Below are 16,871 nucleotides of genomic sequence, written 5' to 3' on the forward strand. Positions count from 1 at the left end.
TCAGTGTCTTGCTTAGTACTGCTTAAGCACCTCAGAGGGACTCAATGCGAAATTCAGAGACCTACGCAAAATGAGAAACTCAATAAAAAAGAAGAAGGCACCCTACGCTTGGCATTTGGACTCCAGACAGGAACAAATCATTACATATGTACATATACATTCACAGACACATACACACATATATGCATATACGTATGTATGTACACACAACAAGGGGTGTATTTGAGATTAGGAATCCATTCATTCCAGCATGTCTTCAACAAATATTCAAATCTGAATTACTTGTGAGAAATCTTCCAAGTGCTCCCTAAAATAAAATGAGGCTGCTACAGATGACCCTCACAGGACATTTTACTTTACAAGAGGTGCCAGCACCAAGCAAAGGCAGAAAGTTATTCATTTGCTGACTCCCTTTCTCAGAGGGAAATCAATTCCTGTTGTTTTTTCTAGCCTGAGCCCATTTTAAACACCTTATCTGAAGCCAACTGCAGCATTGAAAATGCCAATATCCATTAAATCAAACCTCAAATACCAGCTTTGGAAGCTTTCTACCACCGTGTAGGCCCAATGGTGTTGAACAGTGAACTGTCTTAGAACTTAAAAAAAAAAAAATCAAGCATCATATTTAGTATAAACAAACGCTTCAAATGTATGACATCTATTTGCTGCCTTCAAAGGGAAAACTTTTAACTCAGACGCTTGGCACTAAGATCACACAGGATCAGCTCAGTGGACTGACTTAAGTGTTAAACTTTTTTAAAGTACGTTTTTAAGGGCTTGCACCTGCTCCCCATCCACATAGATGTACTGACACGTATTTGACTAAACTGACTACATACATGCCCAAGCAAGCAAGCGGAGCAGATTTTACAAGATAAGCAACCAAGTGTTTTCATGTCTGAGGGTGGCTAGAACACAAAATTGCCAGTCATCTTGTAGGGGGAAAAATGCCTTTGAAAAAAAAAATATGTAGGGCATCATTTCAGATATGGAGAAAAGTATTAAGATGCCATCCTGTATACAGGTTTTTTCTTTTTTTCCTTTAAGTACTGCTTCTTAGAGAGGGGCCTAAACTGGGTCCAACTCCTACAGTGATGACGAAGCTATTCATTATAGCCTTGGTACTCAATCTGTGGTCCTTTGGCCTGTAAGGGCTTCACCTGGGGGCTTGTTAGAAATCCAGGATCTCAGGCCCCACCCAGGCTCACTGAAACAGAATCAATAATAGAACATGATTCCAGGGGGTCTGTACACACATTAAAGTTTTATTCTCCTTACAGAATTCCTGGTAATTTGGATGCACATTAAAATCTAAGTTTTATTTAGAGCATTGGTCCCCTAAGTTAGGTAGAAGTTGACTTTGAAGTTTGCAAGGCAGGGAAATGGTCAGAAAATTCTGCCCTGGAGAATACCAAAAGGCTGTAATTTATGTCAGCAGGGCGGAGGAAAGAGGAAAGCAATTTACCTAAGCTGAGCAGACCTGCATCTTATCCCCCATTTCGGCCTACCCGTTCCCTGCAAAAATAAAAAAATAAAAAATAAATAAACAGAAAAGAAATGGCACCAGAACATTCTTAACATTTCTTGGATTGTGAATCCATGCTACAATTACTCTGGGCTTTAATTGCTCTTGACTGCAAGGCTATGTTCCTTTTGCTTTAGAACAGATAAGGAGGCTATGGCATGTAAACATTCAGTGAATCTTATTAATATGCCAGTAGAATAGAAATATGCTATTTTTGAAAGCCCTTTGAATTGTGCACATGATTTTCCCTCTCCAATAAAAAATTGAGGGAAAAAAATATGAATTGCTTTGGTAATGTAGTGATTACACAGCTTGTTATATAGACCAGGTTTACACATCATCTCTCTATTCTTGGCCTCTTAAGGTACAATTTAAAGCTGCGATTCGAGTAGAAATTATGAAAAGATGGAAGCACAGATAGATCTGTAAGCTGCCCACACTCCCTCCTCCTAATTTTTGAAGGCAAATAATGAACATGGTAGCCTGCATGTGCCATACAGGTTAAAACCATGCCAGAGAGGCACACGCAGTTGAAACAAGCACAAAAACAGATGATCAATGTAATCAATTTTGAAAGGCCGTGGGCCCCTAAAATTCAGAAATGACTATGTGTTGACTTTTTAAAGGCAACTCTGAAATGATTCAAAGGATCCTATAGAATAGTGACTGAAATTAAAGACATTCAGTGTTATGTTCATTTTGACTCTTTATTCCTCGGAATGAAGCATGTGAGCTAAAATGTCTGTAACAATGTAGAATGTTTGTAAAAATATTGTTTCTCATGTGAGCTGCCAAGAGGGTCAGAGTATCTGATTATAAAATCTCTGAAACTAAACTGAAAATGCCAGCATCTATACATATGTACTGTATATTACATACATCTCTATATGTATATTTATGTATTTTGTGTTTTACATATTAAATATGCATACGCAAGAAAACACATTTTAGTTGGTACCACTGAAAACAGTTTTAACCAGGAATATTAGAACCAATGAAGCAGAGAAATCAAAAGGGTGGATGGAACTGCCAAAGGATGAAATCCTTGTGCTATACTCTCATGCTCTCATCTAGAGAATGTGAATATGAGAAAACATGGGTTATTAGTTTTAACATGTTAAGACTGTGCAGTCTGTCCTTCATGTCCATGGCAATAGAGGGTGAAGAACAGCTGGAGAACAAAGAAGACCCCATTCCCCTTAGTTGAGTATAATCTAATGCTTCTCACCTAATCAAGAACAATAGAACTAGAGGTAAAAAGAAACTAAAAGATTTTAAAAGTTAACCAGTATTAGCAAAAGATAACCATCATGCACATTTAAAGATAAGGTTTATATAACCTCATAACCTCCATACCGTAACTAAGCTCATAGTCATCAAAAGTTAATTCCTAGGAAGAATTTGATTATAACAGTCTGTTCCACTATAAACACACTGTTTTTTAGCCATTTCCAAGGAGATTAGAAGTAGGTTTCACCAATCATGCATGGCAGGATCAGAGGGGATGCAAGGTCCTGGAAATTGACCTAAAATACTGCCAGTAAAATAGTGGGTAGTTGTGGGTGCCCTGCTCTTACAAACACCTGCTGAACCCTTCCTTGGGTCTGATTCTAACCCAGGGTACAGAAGCCCTGACACACTGGTAAGTGTTCAATCTGAGCAGCCTAATTTGACTTCATTCTGTTTGGGCGTCAGTCCAATTGGCAGATGTTCTTCTAGAAGCTGATCTCAGACACTTTCCCTTTCTAATTTTTTGGCACTGTTGCCTCTGTTGCATGGGCTATTATCTCTGAAACTTCATCTCGGGTTATCCAGGTTTTGCTTGTTTTGTAGGCTTTAGTTTTCCCTTACATCTTTCTGCCCGAAAGAAGTTCATTTGAAAAATACTAAATCACTGGTAACACCTTTGGTGCAAATATGACTTATCAAATAACTTGCCTGCAATTTTCCAGCCATTCATTACCTTTCCCCCACCCCCTCTAAAATATTAACTTCGGAAACAAAAATGCAAACACAAGGTCATCATTGTGAGCACTATACAAATGCACCATTTTCTCTTACAGGTTGGACTTTATAGAATGAATGCCAGAGCTTTGATATTTATTATCTGAAATAGGTTTAACATTTGGAGAAATGTGTTCAAACACACAACCTTGGAAAGAAAAGCAAGTTGATGGGTCAGCGAACAGAGGGTGAGGAGAAAACACGATGTGCATAATGTTGCTGCGTGTTGGGCGAAAAGTTAGAAAAGTGGGTTCTTTGGAGAATAAAGAGCTCTCAGATGAGGTAAAGGTAAAATACAAATAAATTTCCAACTCTTGATGAGGGCCACGAGATATCAGTTTTAAATATACATGACCACAATATCAATCATGAAGAAATCTTATGTTTTATTGAATACTTTGGCCAGTTCAGCCCCTTTGAAGGGATCACTAATTTAGGAAAGAAGAACAACAAACCATTATTCACTTTCCTGCAGGTTCATCATTTTCCTAATTATTTCTATTGATCCTGCTTTATTCTTTCCGCAAATTAAGGGGCAGGAGGAGAGTTTCTATAATAGAACAGCAATGTCTGGTTCTTATCCAAATATTCCACCTAATAAGGATGTAAATTCTCATGGACTGGACAACCACTCTGCAACATTCCTGAGAATTGAATAATATAATAATCTTGAAAGTCAGCAGAGTGGATTATCCACTTTTTTTTTTTTCTGGACTTGAACTTATGAACTTAACAGTAGCGCTGCAAAAAAGCAAATGTGCTAAGCACTTTGCCAGAGTAACCTTCCATGTAGACTCTTCATCTTAAATACACACAACTGAAAACAACTACAATTTTTGGAAAATTATGTACAAACCCGATACTTCTTTTGATTACATATAAATACAAATTAGCTATTTTTTTTTCCTAAAAAGTGGTTATAATAGTAAATAAATACAAAATAAATCTGACCATTATACTTCATGTGCTGGGGTTGAACCCATATAAAATGTACAACTAAATACATTTTAAATCTTTAAGGAATAATTCTCTGATTAAAATATTTGTTTTCCCAACTTCTTTTCGTAGATATAAATATATTTTCAAAATAGCTGTTTTTTTTTTTTTTTCCATTCCATTCCATAAATAAAGTCTTCATTGGGAAATATTAAAGTGTCAACTGGGGTGGGGTTTTTTTGTTTTTTTCTTTTTTCTAAAATATATATATATATATTTATGTATTTAATTTTGCTGTACTAGCGACACCCACAACCCTCCACAACCATGTCCTGATAGTTCTTTAATACAACCTTTTCATTTTCGTCAAGGTACAGCATCGAGATAGCACTGAGTTCTGTTGGGACACAGCACGCCTTAGGAATCTTAGAGTTAACAGAGTTGACCAACGTCTGAACAATGGCATGATTAGTGGAGTTCAGATGATCAGCCAGAGGAAAAGGGCATTCTCCGTGGCAGTAAAAGGCGTGATACCCCGGGGGAGCCACGATCCAGTCATTCCACCCCACGTCACTGAAGTCCACGTACAAAGGGTGTCTCTTACAGCTGGACTTAAGGCGTTTCCGCTGTTTGTGTTTTGCTTGACGTTTTTCTCTTTTGTGGAGAGGATGCCCTTTCCCATCATGGCCAAAAGTTACTAGCAGCGGCCTTATCTGTGACCAGCTGTGTTCATCTTGGTGCAAAGACCTGCTTATCCTAACATGTCTCTTGGAGACACCTTGTTTCTCCTCCAAGTGGGTCACTTCCACCACGAATCCATGGTTGGCGTGTCCCTGTGCAGTCCACCGCATCACAGCGGGGGTGACGTCAAAACTTTCCCACCTGCTTGCATTCTGATTCACCAACCTGGTGTCCAAAAGTCTGGTCACGGGGAATTTCGAGTTGGCTGTTGCAGGTTTTATGATTTCATAAATATTAATTCGGTGATGGAAACTGCTATTGTCTCCTAAAGCATCTTGCATCTGTTCTCGAAAAACCTGAAGCTCTGCTGAGGTGACAAACTCCTCCGTGGGGATAGAACTTAAATTAAAGAAGAATCTTCGGGTTGTTTTCCCACTCATTTCTGGTAGTTCTTCCAAAGATTCTGATTTGATAGAGAAAAACAGGGAAGAAAAAACAAAAGTCTTTCAGTAAACCAAGTAATGACATTTGATTATCTACGAAAATTTTTAAACCTCCTTGTGGGATTTGATTTAACCCACGTAAAAGTCGGTCACAGAACATACAAATTTCCTCTTTGAATAAAAACGGAGCCTCCTTTCTCTCTGTTCTGTAAGTTCATGTCATCATGCATTGCATACCAGGAAACAACCTTTCATAATTCTTTGTTGTGTTTTTGATCTAATACATGAATACTGCTTCCAGGTGGCTATAATAATGGGGGAAATGGTGAAGCATTTCTTTGGAATTCCAGACTTTAGGGTAAAAAAAAAAAAAAAAAGTCAGCACTATAGTTAGTAGAGGTCTAATGAGTGAGGATTTGAGGAAATTATTGCATTTCTTTTTTAAAAAAGGCTTTAATGTCAATCCCTTAAGCAGTATTCTAAAACATTACTCTGCAATTTAGATGATTTACAAATCTCGATATACAGATTTCAGCTTCCTAATTAAAGACTCTGAAACTCAACATCAACGATGACATTTTGCAAAGCACACCCTACTATTTTACTCAAAAGTCCAGAGACAAAGGCATTTACAGGGATCTACTTCTTTGGAAACGTACGGGTGGTACTAGGACACTGTAGCAATTAAGGCCAAACAATTTCAAGAGAAATAGCTTCCCCAACTGTTGTCAGTTCTCTCACCTCTTTATGACCTCAAATATCAAAATCTCACTTTAGACGCTTTTGGAAGAAAAATAAATGACCTGTCTTCTGTTTGTAATGCCTTTGTAGTTTTGAAAGATAAACCATATTAAAAACCATGTACCTACCCAGTAATAGGCTGCAGGATGGACACAAAACCAAAAAAATGATAAAAATTTACGAAAATATGATTATGATCTACATGACAAAAGGAACAGTCTCATCCTATTACAGAATAATCCTTCTATACCCACTATCATTATTTCAAAATAGCCATTTAAGTGGGCCATGCACAAAAGCTTTGTCTGATTTAAAATTTCTGAATCTCAATTTTTAAGAAGTATTGTTCTCCAAGCAAGTAATATATAATACAGTATCTTAAATGCTTGTAGTCTGCAAATCATCAAAGGTACAACATTATTATTAAACTGATAGTATATACCATGAGAGTTTGAGATATTTAAGTTTATTTTATTCTAACTTTACCACATCCTATCATTTCACTGCCAACAGAATTTGCCCGCTTCATTCAGAATTCCTACCCAAGTGCTAACAAAATCTTATTTTGCCATAGTTCCATGTTATCCTAAGAGACTCTGTTTTTTTTTTTTTAATTAATTTTGCAGTTGTATTTCCCCTAAAGACAAACAGCTATAAGTTGTGCACTGAATCTAGATGCCTTAGCAAAGGAGAATCATGTCAGATCACTCACTCAAAGGATCTACCTATATAAGCCTTCATCATCAAAGCAACCGTCATTATGGAAGCTAAGTGGACACACCAAGTTCAATCGGGGCAGTGTATGCCAAACTATGGAGTAACGCTTTAATGCAGTGCTTTTCAAACTTCAGCCTTCACATAAAACAGCTTGTACACCGTAAAGCTTTAGATGCAGGCTCTGATTCAGTAGGTCCGGGGAGATGCCTGAGATTCAGCATTTCTAGCAGCTCCTGAGGAGGGGATTCTGGGAACTGCCAGACCACACTTGAAGTGTCAAGGTTTTGTAGGATGTTTTCCTTATTCAAGTGTAGATTGACAGAGGAGTGCCTTTTTAAAGGGCCTTTTTGTTAAATAATATAAAAATGAATAGAAGAACCATTAGTGGTGGCAAATGAGTAAGAGTTGAATGGACCAGCTCTCGGTGGGCCCAGCCAGGGTCTCAGAACAGAAGGTTCTTCTAAAGCTCTTCTATGTGGATATGGGGACTATCAGGCCAATAGAGTCCTTTAGGGGTCCCTTGTGCCTATTAATCCAAACCTCTGGGGAATACCGTTCAGGATCCATCCACATTCTAAACTCCACTGGAAGCTAATGGTACTTTAGGCCAGACACAATCATTAAAATAACCTTCCGACCATTTGAACCTGGACTCCTCTCAGTGGCTCCGAACAAGTACCAAGGACTGTGTTTAGCCTCTTTCTTTCTCCTTCTCCTTGCAATTCAGATATTTCTGCTGAAGGTAATTTTTTAGCCAAGAAGGTAAAAGTCAGCCACCTCAGATCCCAGTGACACCAAAGCCAGCCCAGCACCTGAGCTGCTGGCTTATCTGATAAGAATACACATAAGAAGAACCTCTTTTCTTTCAAAGAGGGGGAAGCAAGGAAAATTATCTAGCGCATTCACTGACTAGTTATATTAACAAAAGTGCCCAGAGAAATCACAATTGCAAGAAAAACCCTAAATCCCAATCCATAAAGAAACATACATTCTCACACATTCTCTCTCTCACACACACGTACACACCCACATGGCCAGATGATGACAGTGAAGGGACAAGCTACAAGGCAAGTATGAGGGACAGGTAAATGAAGTTAAGAAGATGGGTATAAAAAAAGGTATGAAATAGAATAATAACCTCCAAAAAAATTAAATGACAAGACTGAATCATATAAAATTGCCACTATTTGACCAGAAACACAGACAACAGCAATTTTCTGTGGTTCAAGGTCTCGGTGGAAGTTTGTAGCCTTAGCGAAGGAGAATCACTTAGTGGCCTTAAGAAAGGAGAAAAAAATACACTACCAAATAATAATAGGTGATATGAAGATCTTTCTCTGACCTTCCCACTGCACCTCAGTGAATCTGTTTCTTGAAAGATCCCATCCTCAATACAAAAGCATCCATTGCAACACCCCTGATTGTGGAGACAGGTCACAGAGGTAAGTTAGAAGTTCACAGAAACCCTCAAACACAGGAAAGTAACTGGCCAAGGTTAGGGAATATACCATCATTTTCTTTAATCTGCCAGGGCAGAGTACGAATCTTTTCTTAAGGGGTACAAAAATTAAAACCTATTTGAAATAAAGTCAATTAAATAAACGAACCTTCTCTAAATTATCACAGCAACCCTGAGGATGCCAAAAATACAGGGATCCTCAAGTAATATATGCTTTTTTGGAGACTGATACAATTGCTAGTTTTCTGTAAATATCCCTTCCTGAATAAGCTGAAGTTCTTAAGGAATTTGAGGATTACGAACTATCTTTGACCCGAGTTTCTGAGCTCCTAAGTTCTTAACCAAATGGATGGAACTATGGCTGCAAAAATGTGAGAAAGTGAAGAAAAATAAGACAACAATGATATTTGACCCTTCCTCCAAAAGTGAAGTCCTAATTCAATAATCTAGACTACATCAATCATTGATCTACCTTAAAATAATTCAAAAGACAGCTGAATTCTCGCAGCCAGCCTAGGTCCACTCTGGCCTCCTTTTCCCTACAGAAGGGAAGGCTATAACATTAACGAAAGAAGTCATAATGATAATGACAGCTGAATGCTTTTTTTGAGTGTATTCTGCCACTATCCGATTTATATGAATTATTTCACAACAAACCAATTTGAGAAAAACACTCATTATCTCCATTTTGTAAATGAAACAGTTGGAGTTCAGAGAGGTTGTGTAACTTCACTAAGGTCACAGAGCTAGCAAATTAAGAGTAGATATATGTAATTGAATCTACTGCAGTTCTCAGGTTTCTCAATTTTTGTTTTGTTTTGTTTGTGAGACAGTCTCGCTCTGTTGCCCAGGCTGGAGTGCAGTGGCACAATCTCAGCTCACTGCAACCTCCACCTCCCAGGTTCAAGCAGTCCTCCCATCGCAGCCTCCCAATTAGCTCAGATTACAGGCGTGTGCCATCATACCTGGCTACTTTTTTATATTTTAGTAGAGATGGGGTTTCGCCATGTTGGCCAGGCTGGTCTGGAACTCCTGACCTCAAGTGATCTGCCCACCTCGGCCTCCCAAAGTGCTGGAATTACAGGTATTAGCCACCATGCCCAGCCAGTTCCCAAATTTCTAGTGGCACTAGCCAGCACAAATAGACGGCACTACCTAACATACACGAGGACTCAAAAACTGAAGCAAAAGTCAAAACCATTAGGGGCACATTTATATTTAGTACAATGATAACATTGGATGAGTACTGTCCCAACTAAATGAACAGAAATATACAACTTAGGTATGATGGACAGAACAGACAGAAATGAGCAGAAAAGTGATGGGGTCCACTGGAACATGTCTCTCTTATACGGAGTTGCTGCTATTTTGTGGCTGCCCTTTCGTTCTAAATAAAGTATGGTAAGTTTTAGCAAAAAAGTAAGTTACCATTATGCTTTGAGGATTTTAAAACACACTTTGGGCTAAAAAACCTCCAGTAAGACAGCGACAACGACAACAAAACCTGGGGATATTCTGGCAAATCAGTAAGGCTGGAAGTCACTGCCGTAACACAGAATGAAAGAGGCCGAGTATAATAGACAAGATTTTCCAGATAATAAAATAACAGAGAACTGATCAAGGAAAAAAAATATCAAATACAAAAGGTTAAAAATATTCCATTAAAAAAAATACAACAAAGGAAATGGCAACTAAAGGAATAGAGGGCATGGTTGTCATCAACAACCCTGATTTGGCCTCTGCCCACCCTTAACAGCAACACCTTTGGAAAGATGAAGTATTCTCTCATTGTCTCAGAGAAAATACACAAAGAGCAAGTCTAAGAAGACAAAATAGTTCACTGCAAAGGGATCAAGAGAAATTTAGGGGAACCACTAAAAAAGAGGTGGAATGGAAAATGTCAGTGCCAAGGAAGTATCATTGGACACCAAAGCCTCAATCTCAACAACCATTTCCAAATAGAGTAACTTTCCTACTTAATGCGGCCTCTGTAATGACAATGAAATACCTGGGACCACTAGGGAACCATACCAGGGAAGTATTGACTTTGGTGGATCTGTGTCCAAATGTGTTGTTTGCACTGGGAATTTGTTCCACAAAATCTCTAATGAAGAGCAATAGTTGTTTCTTGAACTTTTCTATTATACGGATATTTTCATAATTGTATTTGTGGAAAGAGGGTTAATCTCTATTTGAAAGCTTCAGTCATAGAGGCAAATAATCCAGTTATTTCATGTAAAAAGAAGACTGTGTCCTTCAGAGTGAGGAGAACAAGCACCTGGTCTTTCTATATTCCCATCTGACAAAAAAGCATAAAGACTTTTTGGAGGGCCAGAGAAGTCAACCAGTGTCAACGTGTTTCCAACTACAGCAATGCCCACAACACTCTTTCCACTTGCAGAAGTGACTTTTCTATGTTCAATGGCAGTTTCGAAAGGCCTATGTAGCTGAAGCACTTTTTAATGACCTTGAAAACAATAACATTTTAGCAAGCTTATATCCTCCCAAATAAAAGCCATTGGAGAAAGGACTAGACAAAATTCAACAGGAAAAATACAACTGATAATTCTGTCTCAGATCCCCTGTGATATGGTTGCATTATACTCATATTGGTTGAAAGAATGCCATCATGATGTCCAGTAATTCCACCAAACCATCCGATCACATCCACAAAGAAAACCCAACAGGTAATTCTTATGATTGGGTCTTTATGGTCTTTTATCAAATAAATGCTCATTAATGCTGTAGAAACTAAATTCCGTTCTTGAGCCAGCAACCTTCATCACATGGTTTACCAAAAATTCTTTTAGTAGCATGCATGGCACAAGGATGTTTATAAAAAGCAAATCCTGGGTTTATACAACAATGATTAGTCTTGAAAAAAGTGCTATATCCATCCAGACTAAGGATGATATGTTAGTCATAACGAGACAAGAAATGGATTCGTTGAAATTTGGGGCAAAATTACATAGCTTTTCTCCATTATCTAAGTGCATTAAGAAGTGAAGTTATTATAAGTTGATTTTAATCAAGTTGGTAACTTCTGTACTGTTTCTCAGGTAACATTTACACTCACAAAGATATAAATTCTGACTTTATAAACTTAAGCATGCTTTTTAAGTTAAAATAACACAGTTTAATAATGTGTAGCCTGTTTAGTTTTGATCAAACCACTTCTAGATGAATGATGAGAATATGCAGACATCATTGATAAAATCCTCACACAATGGAATATTTTAGGTGTTAACTAAATGATCTTCCTTTTAAGTTATAACAGAGACACAGCATCTTCTTGGCCTTAAAAATAAAGTTAAGAGCTTCTATGCTAAATTTCCAGAAGAGGTTTCTAAAACAGCTATTCTTACTACATTTCTATACAAAATAAAAAGTATTCTAATCAGCATTAACTGGGAATGATTAGCTGGATCTATAATCATTTCAGGGTTAAGATGGCAGAATGTACACATACACACAAATTTTACATATGACAACAGGGTACCTCTGCTTTCATTGAATGAATTCTGAAAGAGTGGAGTGAGATCTTACTGCCTTTCAAATCTGATTTCTGCTAGCAGAGAGCACCTCACTTAGAAATGTGCTTGTACATGAACTGATGATCAATGCAGTGTCCCTGTCATAATGTATAGCTGCCTCAATGATAAAGTATCTTCTGCTATGTGACCTGCCTTTGGGACTTATTCCCATTACCAACAGATATTCTCACAAGTATAAGTCATCCTTCACACTGGGAGAAAACATCTGGCTGTGCCATTTCTGATTAGTCTATTATCAGTGTAAATTTCCCACTTGAAATTTACCACCTAAGCAGGGAAAGGCAAGAAAGAGAACTTCACTCCCAACCCCATCAAATATCCTTCAAGTGGTTGCTCTGTGATATCCAATTTTGTACTCTTTTCTAGGATTTGAAGAAACCCATGCTCTATTTTAAATGTATTAAGCCAAAGAGGCATTTAAAAATGTAGAAAAAGAACTGAAGTGGAACATATTTTTGACTAATTGCTCTAAGAACTTAGGTACAGCAGATCTCAACAGCTGCTGTAAAACATTTCCAGTCCACTAAATGCCCTTCTGATGAAACAAGCAGAAATATCCCACCTTAGAAAAACCACATGTAGTATCATAAAAGAAAAAAAAAATCCACATTTCAGTGCACATGAAAAAAAACAGGCAGCTGCTACAAACGTTTTTATCTGAAGGCTTGCCTTGTCTCTACTCAGAGCCTATCTCGGATTTAAGCACAGGACAAGAAAGTCATTGTGGAAACAATAAGATTGATTGTAGAATTGATCTCCCACGGGGATTAGATTGGGATTCAAAATCTTCCACACCAGGCCCAGATCAACCATAAATTAGAAAGACTTTGGGGCCCTGGGCTTTGATTTTTCAATACTATCTCTGAAAACTCTGCCCTTGGCTCTGTCTACCCTGAAACCCTGGCTTAAGCAGCAGATTTATAGAGCAAAAGCTTCCAAACAGACTTAAAGAAATCTTAATCTGCCTCCCTTTTCCTCCTTTTCCCTCTGTGGAATTCTTGCACGTTTAGCTGACTAGGGGCATGCCTTTTGCCCTCATCTTCCCCATCACTTGATTTCTCTCCAATCCTTCCGGGAGGAGTAGCTCTTCTGGCTGCAAGCCAGGAAGAGGGTGCGGAGTTACTAAAGGGGAATCCCTGGCTCCACCACCACACAAGCAGTGAGTTAAAATCAGATTCAGAAACCATAGTACAGAAGCAAGAGTGGAAACGTCCGCTGGCGCCCTGGCTAAGCTGCCTCTATAGGGATGGCTGCAGTCTGCCCACGGTGGAGGGCTTTGCAGGGTGACTCCCCGCCCCCACGCCCTGCTCCATGCCTCACCTTCATGGTGGAAGCTGCGCACAGTGTTGGCTCGGCTGGCTGCCCTCTCCAACCGGTGGTCTGGGGCAGGTGAGCCCGGCTGACCCGAGTGCCTGCGATACAGGTCTAGCATGTAGGGGGGCACCACGGCGTCCCTGCTGGGGGTGGGTCTCTGTTTCAGGCCGAACATGCTGAGCAGCCGCAACTCGAACTCGCTCAGGACCTCGTCAGAGGGCTGGGATGAGGGGCGGCCCGACGACGACGCCGCGAACTTCCTGCGGCCCAGCTCCGGAACGAGGCCAGCCGCGCCGCCCAGGAGGACCTGGGGAAGCAGCAACGCTAGAAGACAGCGGGTCCCGGCCACCATGGTCGACCTGCGGACAGGACCGACGTGAGTCACCCGAGCTCCCCGCCCAGTCCTCCCCCCTCGCGCCCCCGCGGCCCGGGCTCCCATTTGGCTGGCGTGCCTCCTCCAGGTTGCCCTCCTGGCTTGGCACACTCGCGAGTCTAGGTAAGACCGACCGAAGCTCAAATGTTTGGGATAATGAAGGGCCCCAAGTTCCAGAACCAGGTGATTTATCGCTCCCATCCAACTCTTAACTTGTCTAACATCAGATTTGGGGTTTGCCCTCCCCTCCCAACCAAACCAGCGCCAATGACTGTCACTTTTTTGTGTGTAACACAGCGCTGACTGCCAATGCTGGGAACCTGGGAGAACCACCGCTTGGTCTGACACCCTGCGTCCCCTATACAAACCCAAATGCAGAGCGCTGAGCGCTCTCTGGCATATAAACACACACAAATGGTGCATGTGACTTCCTTAGAGGCACTGTATAGAACTTCCTGACACACACACACACACCCCTATAACTTCCAGACCCTGTAAGCTCAAGGCCACAACTTCTGAAGCCACTTACAACTTGTGTCCCACGCCCCTACACTCAGGGGTGTCTGGAGAGGCAACTCCATCCCGCATCCCCGTAGTACGGTCAAGATACTCATGTATCTTCCTGGGATTACATACATGGTGAATATCTATTAATGCACGTGTCAGCTGTTAAAAACACAGCACCAAGTGATTCTTCAGTACTGACCCCTCGCATTTCTGGAAACAAGAAGGGAGAGCCCCAACTCCTAGTACTTTTCTCAATGGGATAGGGCTCTGAGTAAAGAAACCAAGTCTCCCAGAAACACTAGAAGAAGGGAGATCGCCATGGCAGGGTGGACAGGTTCTCAGCTAACGGGTGAAACCCAGGGGCTACCCTCTCAAAGGGATTTCTTTGACTCAAAAAAAAAATAAATAAATAAATAAATAAAATAAATAATTTAAAAATAAATAAATAAACAAAACACCTCATCTAAGTGTTAACAGCTCCAAAAGTATTCCGGGGAGAGGGTAAGAAAGAGGGGTGGAAGAGTGCGGGCCGGGAGGGTGAGGCTGATGGTCGCCCGGGACAGCTGGAAGGGGGCACCCCGCAGGGCTCCGTTGCACGTGGACTGGAAAGGGGTCTGTTTACTTCTGGCCTGGACGTAAGGAAGGGCTCTGCCGCAGTGGCTGCCCAAATCCCCCTCCCACCTACCACCTACCCCGGCCCCTGGCCCGCGTCCTCTACCTTTAGGAGACCGCAGTCCGTCTAAGAAGCACGCGGAGACACGTCCATTGAAAGAGCGTCCACATGGAAAAACTCTGGTCAAAGGACCTGGCGCAAGGACCGAATGTCCGTTCCTTTTCTTTGCCTCCTCCTTCTCCCGGGTGCCGGCCGCGCAGTCTCTTTTCACGCTGGGAACAGCGTCTCAGTCTCGGGCAAGGCCGAGGAGTGGAGGGGCGGTGGGGCTCGGAGGTGGCGAGGCAGGCTCCGCTGGGGCAAAGGCACGGGCGCAAAGTGGGGAGCTCAAGTTATTCTCCCTGCAAGTTCAAGAAGTCCCCAGCCAAGTGCTGACACACAACAACAGCGAGCAGGGGGAGGAGTGCGGGGCAGGGAAAGGAAGGGAGAAAGGAGAAGCTGGTGCTGTCGTCCTCCTTAGGAACCAGCGCCCGAGGGACGCGTGGCCCCGCGCGGGGCCGGCTCCAGGACTCAGGGAGCGAGGGTCGGGCGCTCTGCGCTAGCTCCGCCGCGGCCCATGGCTCGGGGCAGCCATCCTGGGCGACGCCGGGTCCGGGGAAGGGCACGGCGGCGATTTCGGTGCCAGGCGAGTTGCCCCCCCGCATCACTCTGCCTTACTCCAGTGCACCCCCATTCGCGCTCGCCAGTTGAAAGCACCGCGGCTCTGGCGCCCCGTCGTCCTCGGGCGCATTCTCCGGCGAGTCGAGCCAAGTCCCGGGCCGCCGAGGCGGGTGGTTGTGCTCTCTCCTCTCTCTCCTAACCCTGGGGCCAAATGCCCTTTGTGACTAGCCTGGGGTCCGATCACACCTCGGCCGGCGCTTCCCAGGCCCCCGATCTCCTGCAGTAGGTGCCCCGCATCGCGGCGCTAGGGATCGGCTCCGGAGTCGCCGGCGCTCTGCGCGCCCGTCCGCGACTCTGGCGCAGCCGGGGCAGCAGAGGCCACGGCGCTGTGGCGCGCTCTGCCGGGTGCTCCAGCCCGCGCGGGGTCTGCGGCGCGCGGATGCCTCGCGGTCCCCGGTGATCCGCGCGGCGCTGGCCCCGAGAACGTTCGGGTCGCCGGCGGAGGCTGTGGCGGCAGATGTGCGGCGGAGGCTGCCAGTCCCCGGCAGGGTGTGGGAAGCGGAGCGACTAGCGCAGCGCGAGCCCGGCGCAGCGCGGCGGGGCGAGGACTCCGGCGGCGACGGCGGCGGCGGCGCCGTGGCGCGGCGCTCGCGGCTTTTAAAGGGGACGCCGCCTGCCGGCTCCCTCCCGGCCGCGGCCGAACACCTCCCCCTTCGCGGCGCGGCTCGCCGGGGATCCCCGAGCGGGCGGGAGCTGCGCGCAGGGGTGTGGACGGCGCGCCCGGGCAGCCGCGGCGGGGTGGGGCGGAGGGCGGGGGCGCGCGGCCGCCAAGGGGGGCGCTCGCGCCTCCACTCCCTGTCCTCAAAGGAGAGATCAGCTGGCGCGCCGGACCCTCGCGGGGACTCCGGAGGCGAAATCCAGGACAAATGCAGGGTCAGGGTCTGGCTTCTATTTCCCCTCTGGGCCCGTTATTCAACTTTCAGTTTGGAGTTTTTCGATAATATACAATTTCAAAAAACAAAACAAAACAAACACCTCAATTACAGCGCATTTTGGCATAGCATAGACGTCGGATTCACGCTTCTGTTTCCCCGGAATAGGAGGAAAATTAAAAGAAAACAGGAGGCTGGAAATTGAGTGTTTTTAAACATTAATACAAAGAGATGTATGTATTTACATATGTAAATGCATGTGTACAAATTTCCTTTTACATAAATATGTGTGTGCATTTATTTTCATATCCATATGCATGTTACAGTTATATAAATATATCCAATATACAAAAATATGTACATATATTTCTATATATTCATATATGAGAACATATGCAACCGAAGGTAAACATTT

At 42.8% G+C, this 16,871-nt stretch overlaps 1 protein-coding gene across 1 annotated transcript; it reads right to left on the reverse strand.

Moving 5' to 3' along the window:
• Window positions 1-4,754: 4,754 nt before the first annotated feature.
• Window positions 4,755-16,157, reverse strand: BMP2 (bone morphogenetic protein 2). The gene is made up of 3 exons (XM_005568382.5): window positions 14,973-16,157; window positions 13,381-13,733; window positions 4,755-5,609 (listed from the first exon to the last, which is right to left on the reverse strand). The coding sequence occupies exons 2-3, from the start codon at window positions 13,724-13,726 to the stop codon at window positions 4,765-4,767; spliced, it is 1,191 nt and encodes a 396-aa protein (XP_005568439.1). The 5' UTR covers window positions 13,727-13,733; window positions 14,973-16,157; the 3' UTR covers window positions 4,755-4,764.
• Window positions 16,158-16,871: the final 714 nt, after the last annotated feature.

The sequence above is a fragment of the Macaca fascicularis genome, chromosome 10 (assembly GCF_037993035.2).
Source record: "Macaca fascicularis isolate 582-1 chromosome 10, T2T-MFA8v1.1".
Classification (NCBI taxonomy): Eukaryota; Metazoa; Chordata; class Mammalia; order Primates; family Cercopithecidae; genus Macaca; species Macaca fascicularis.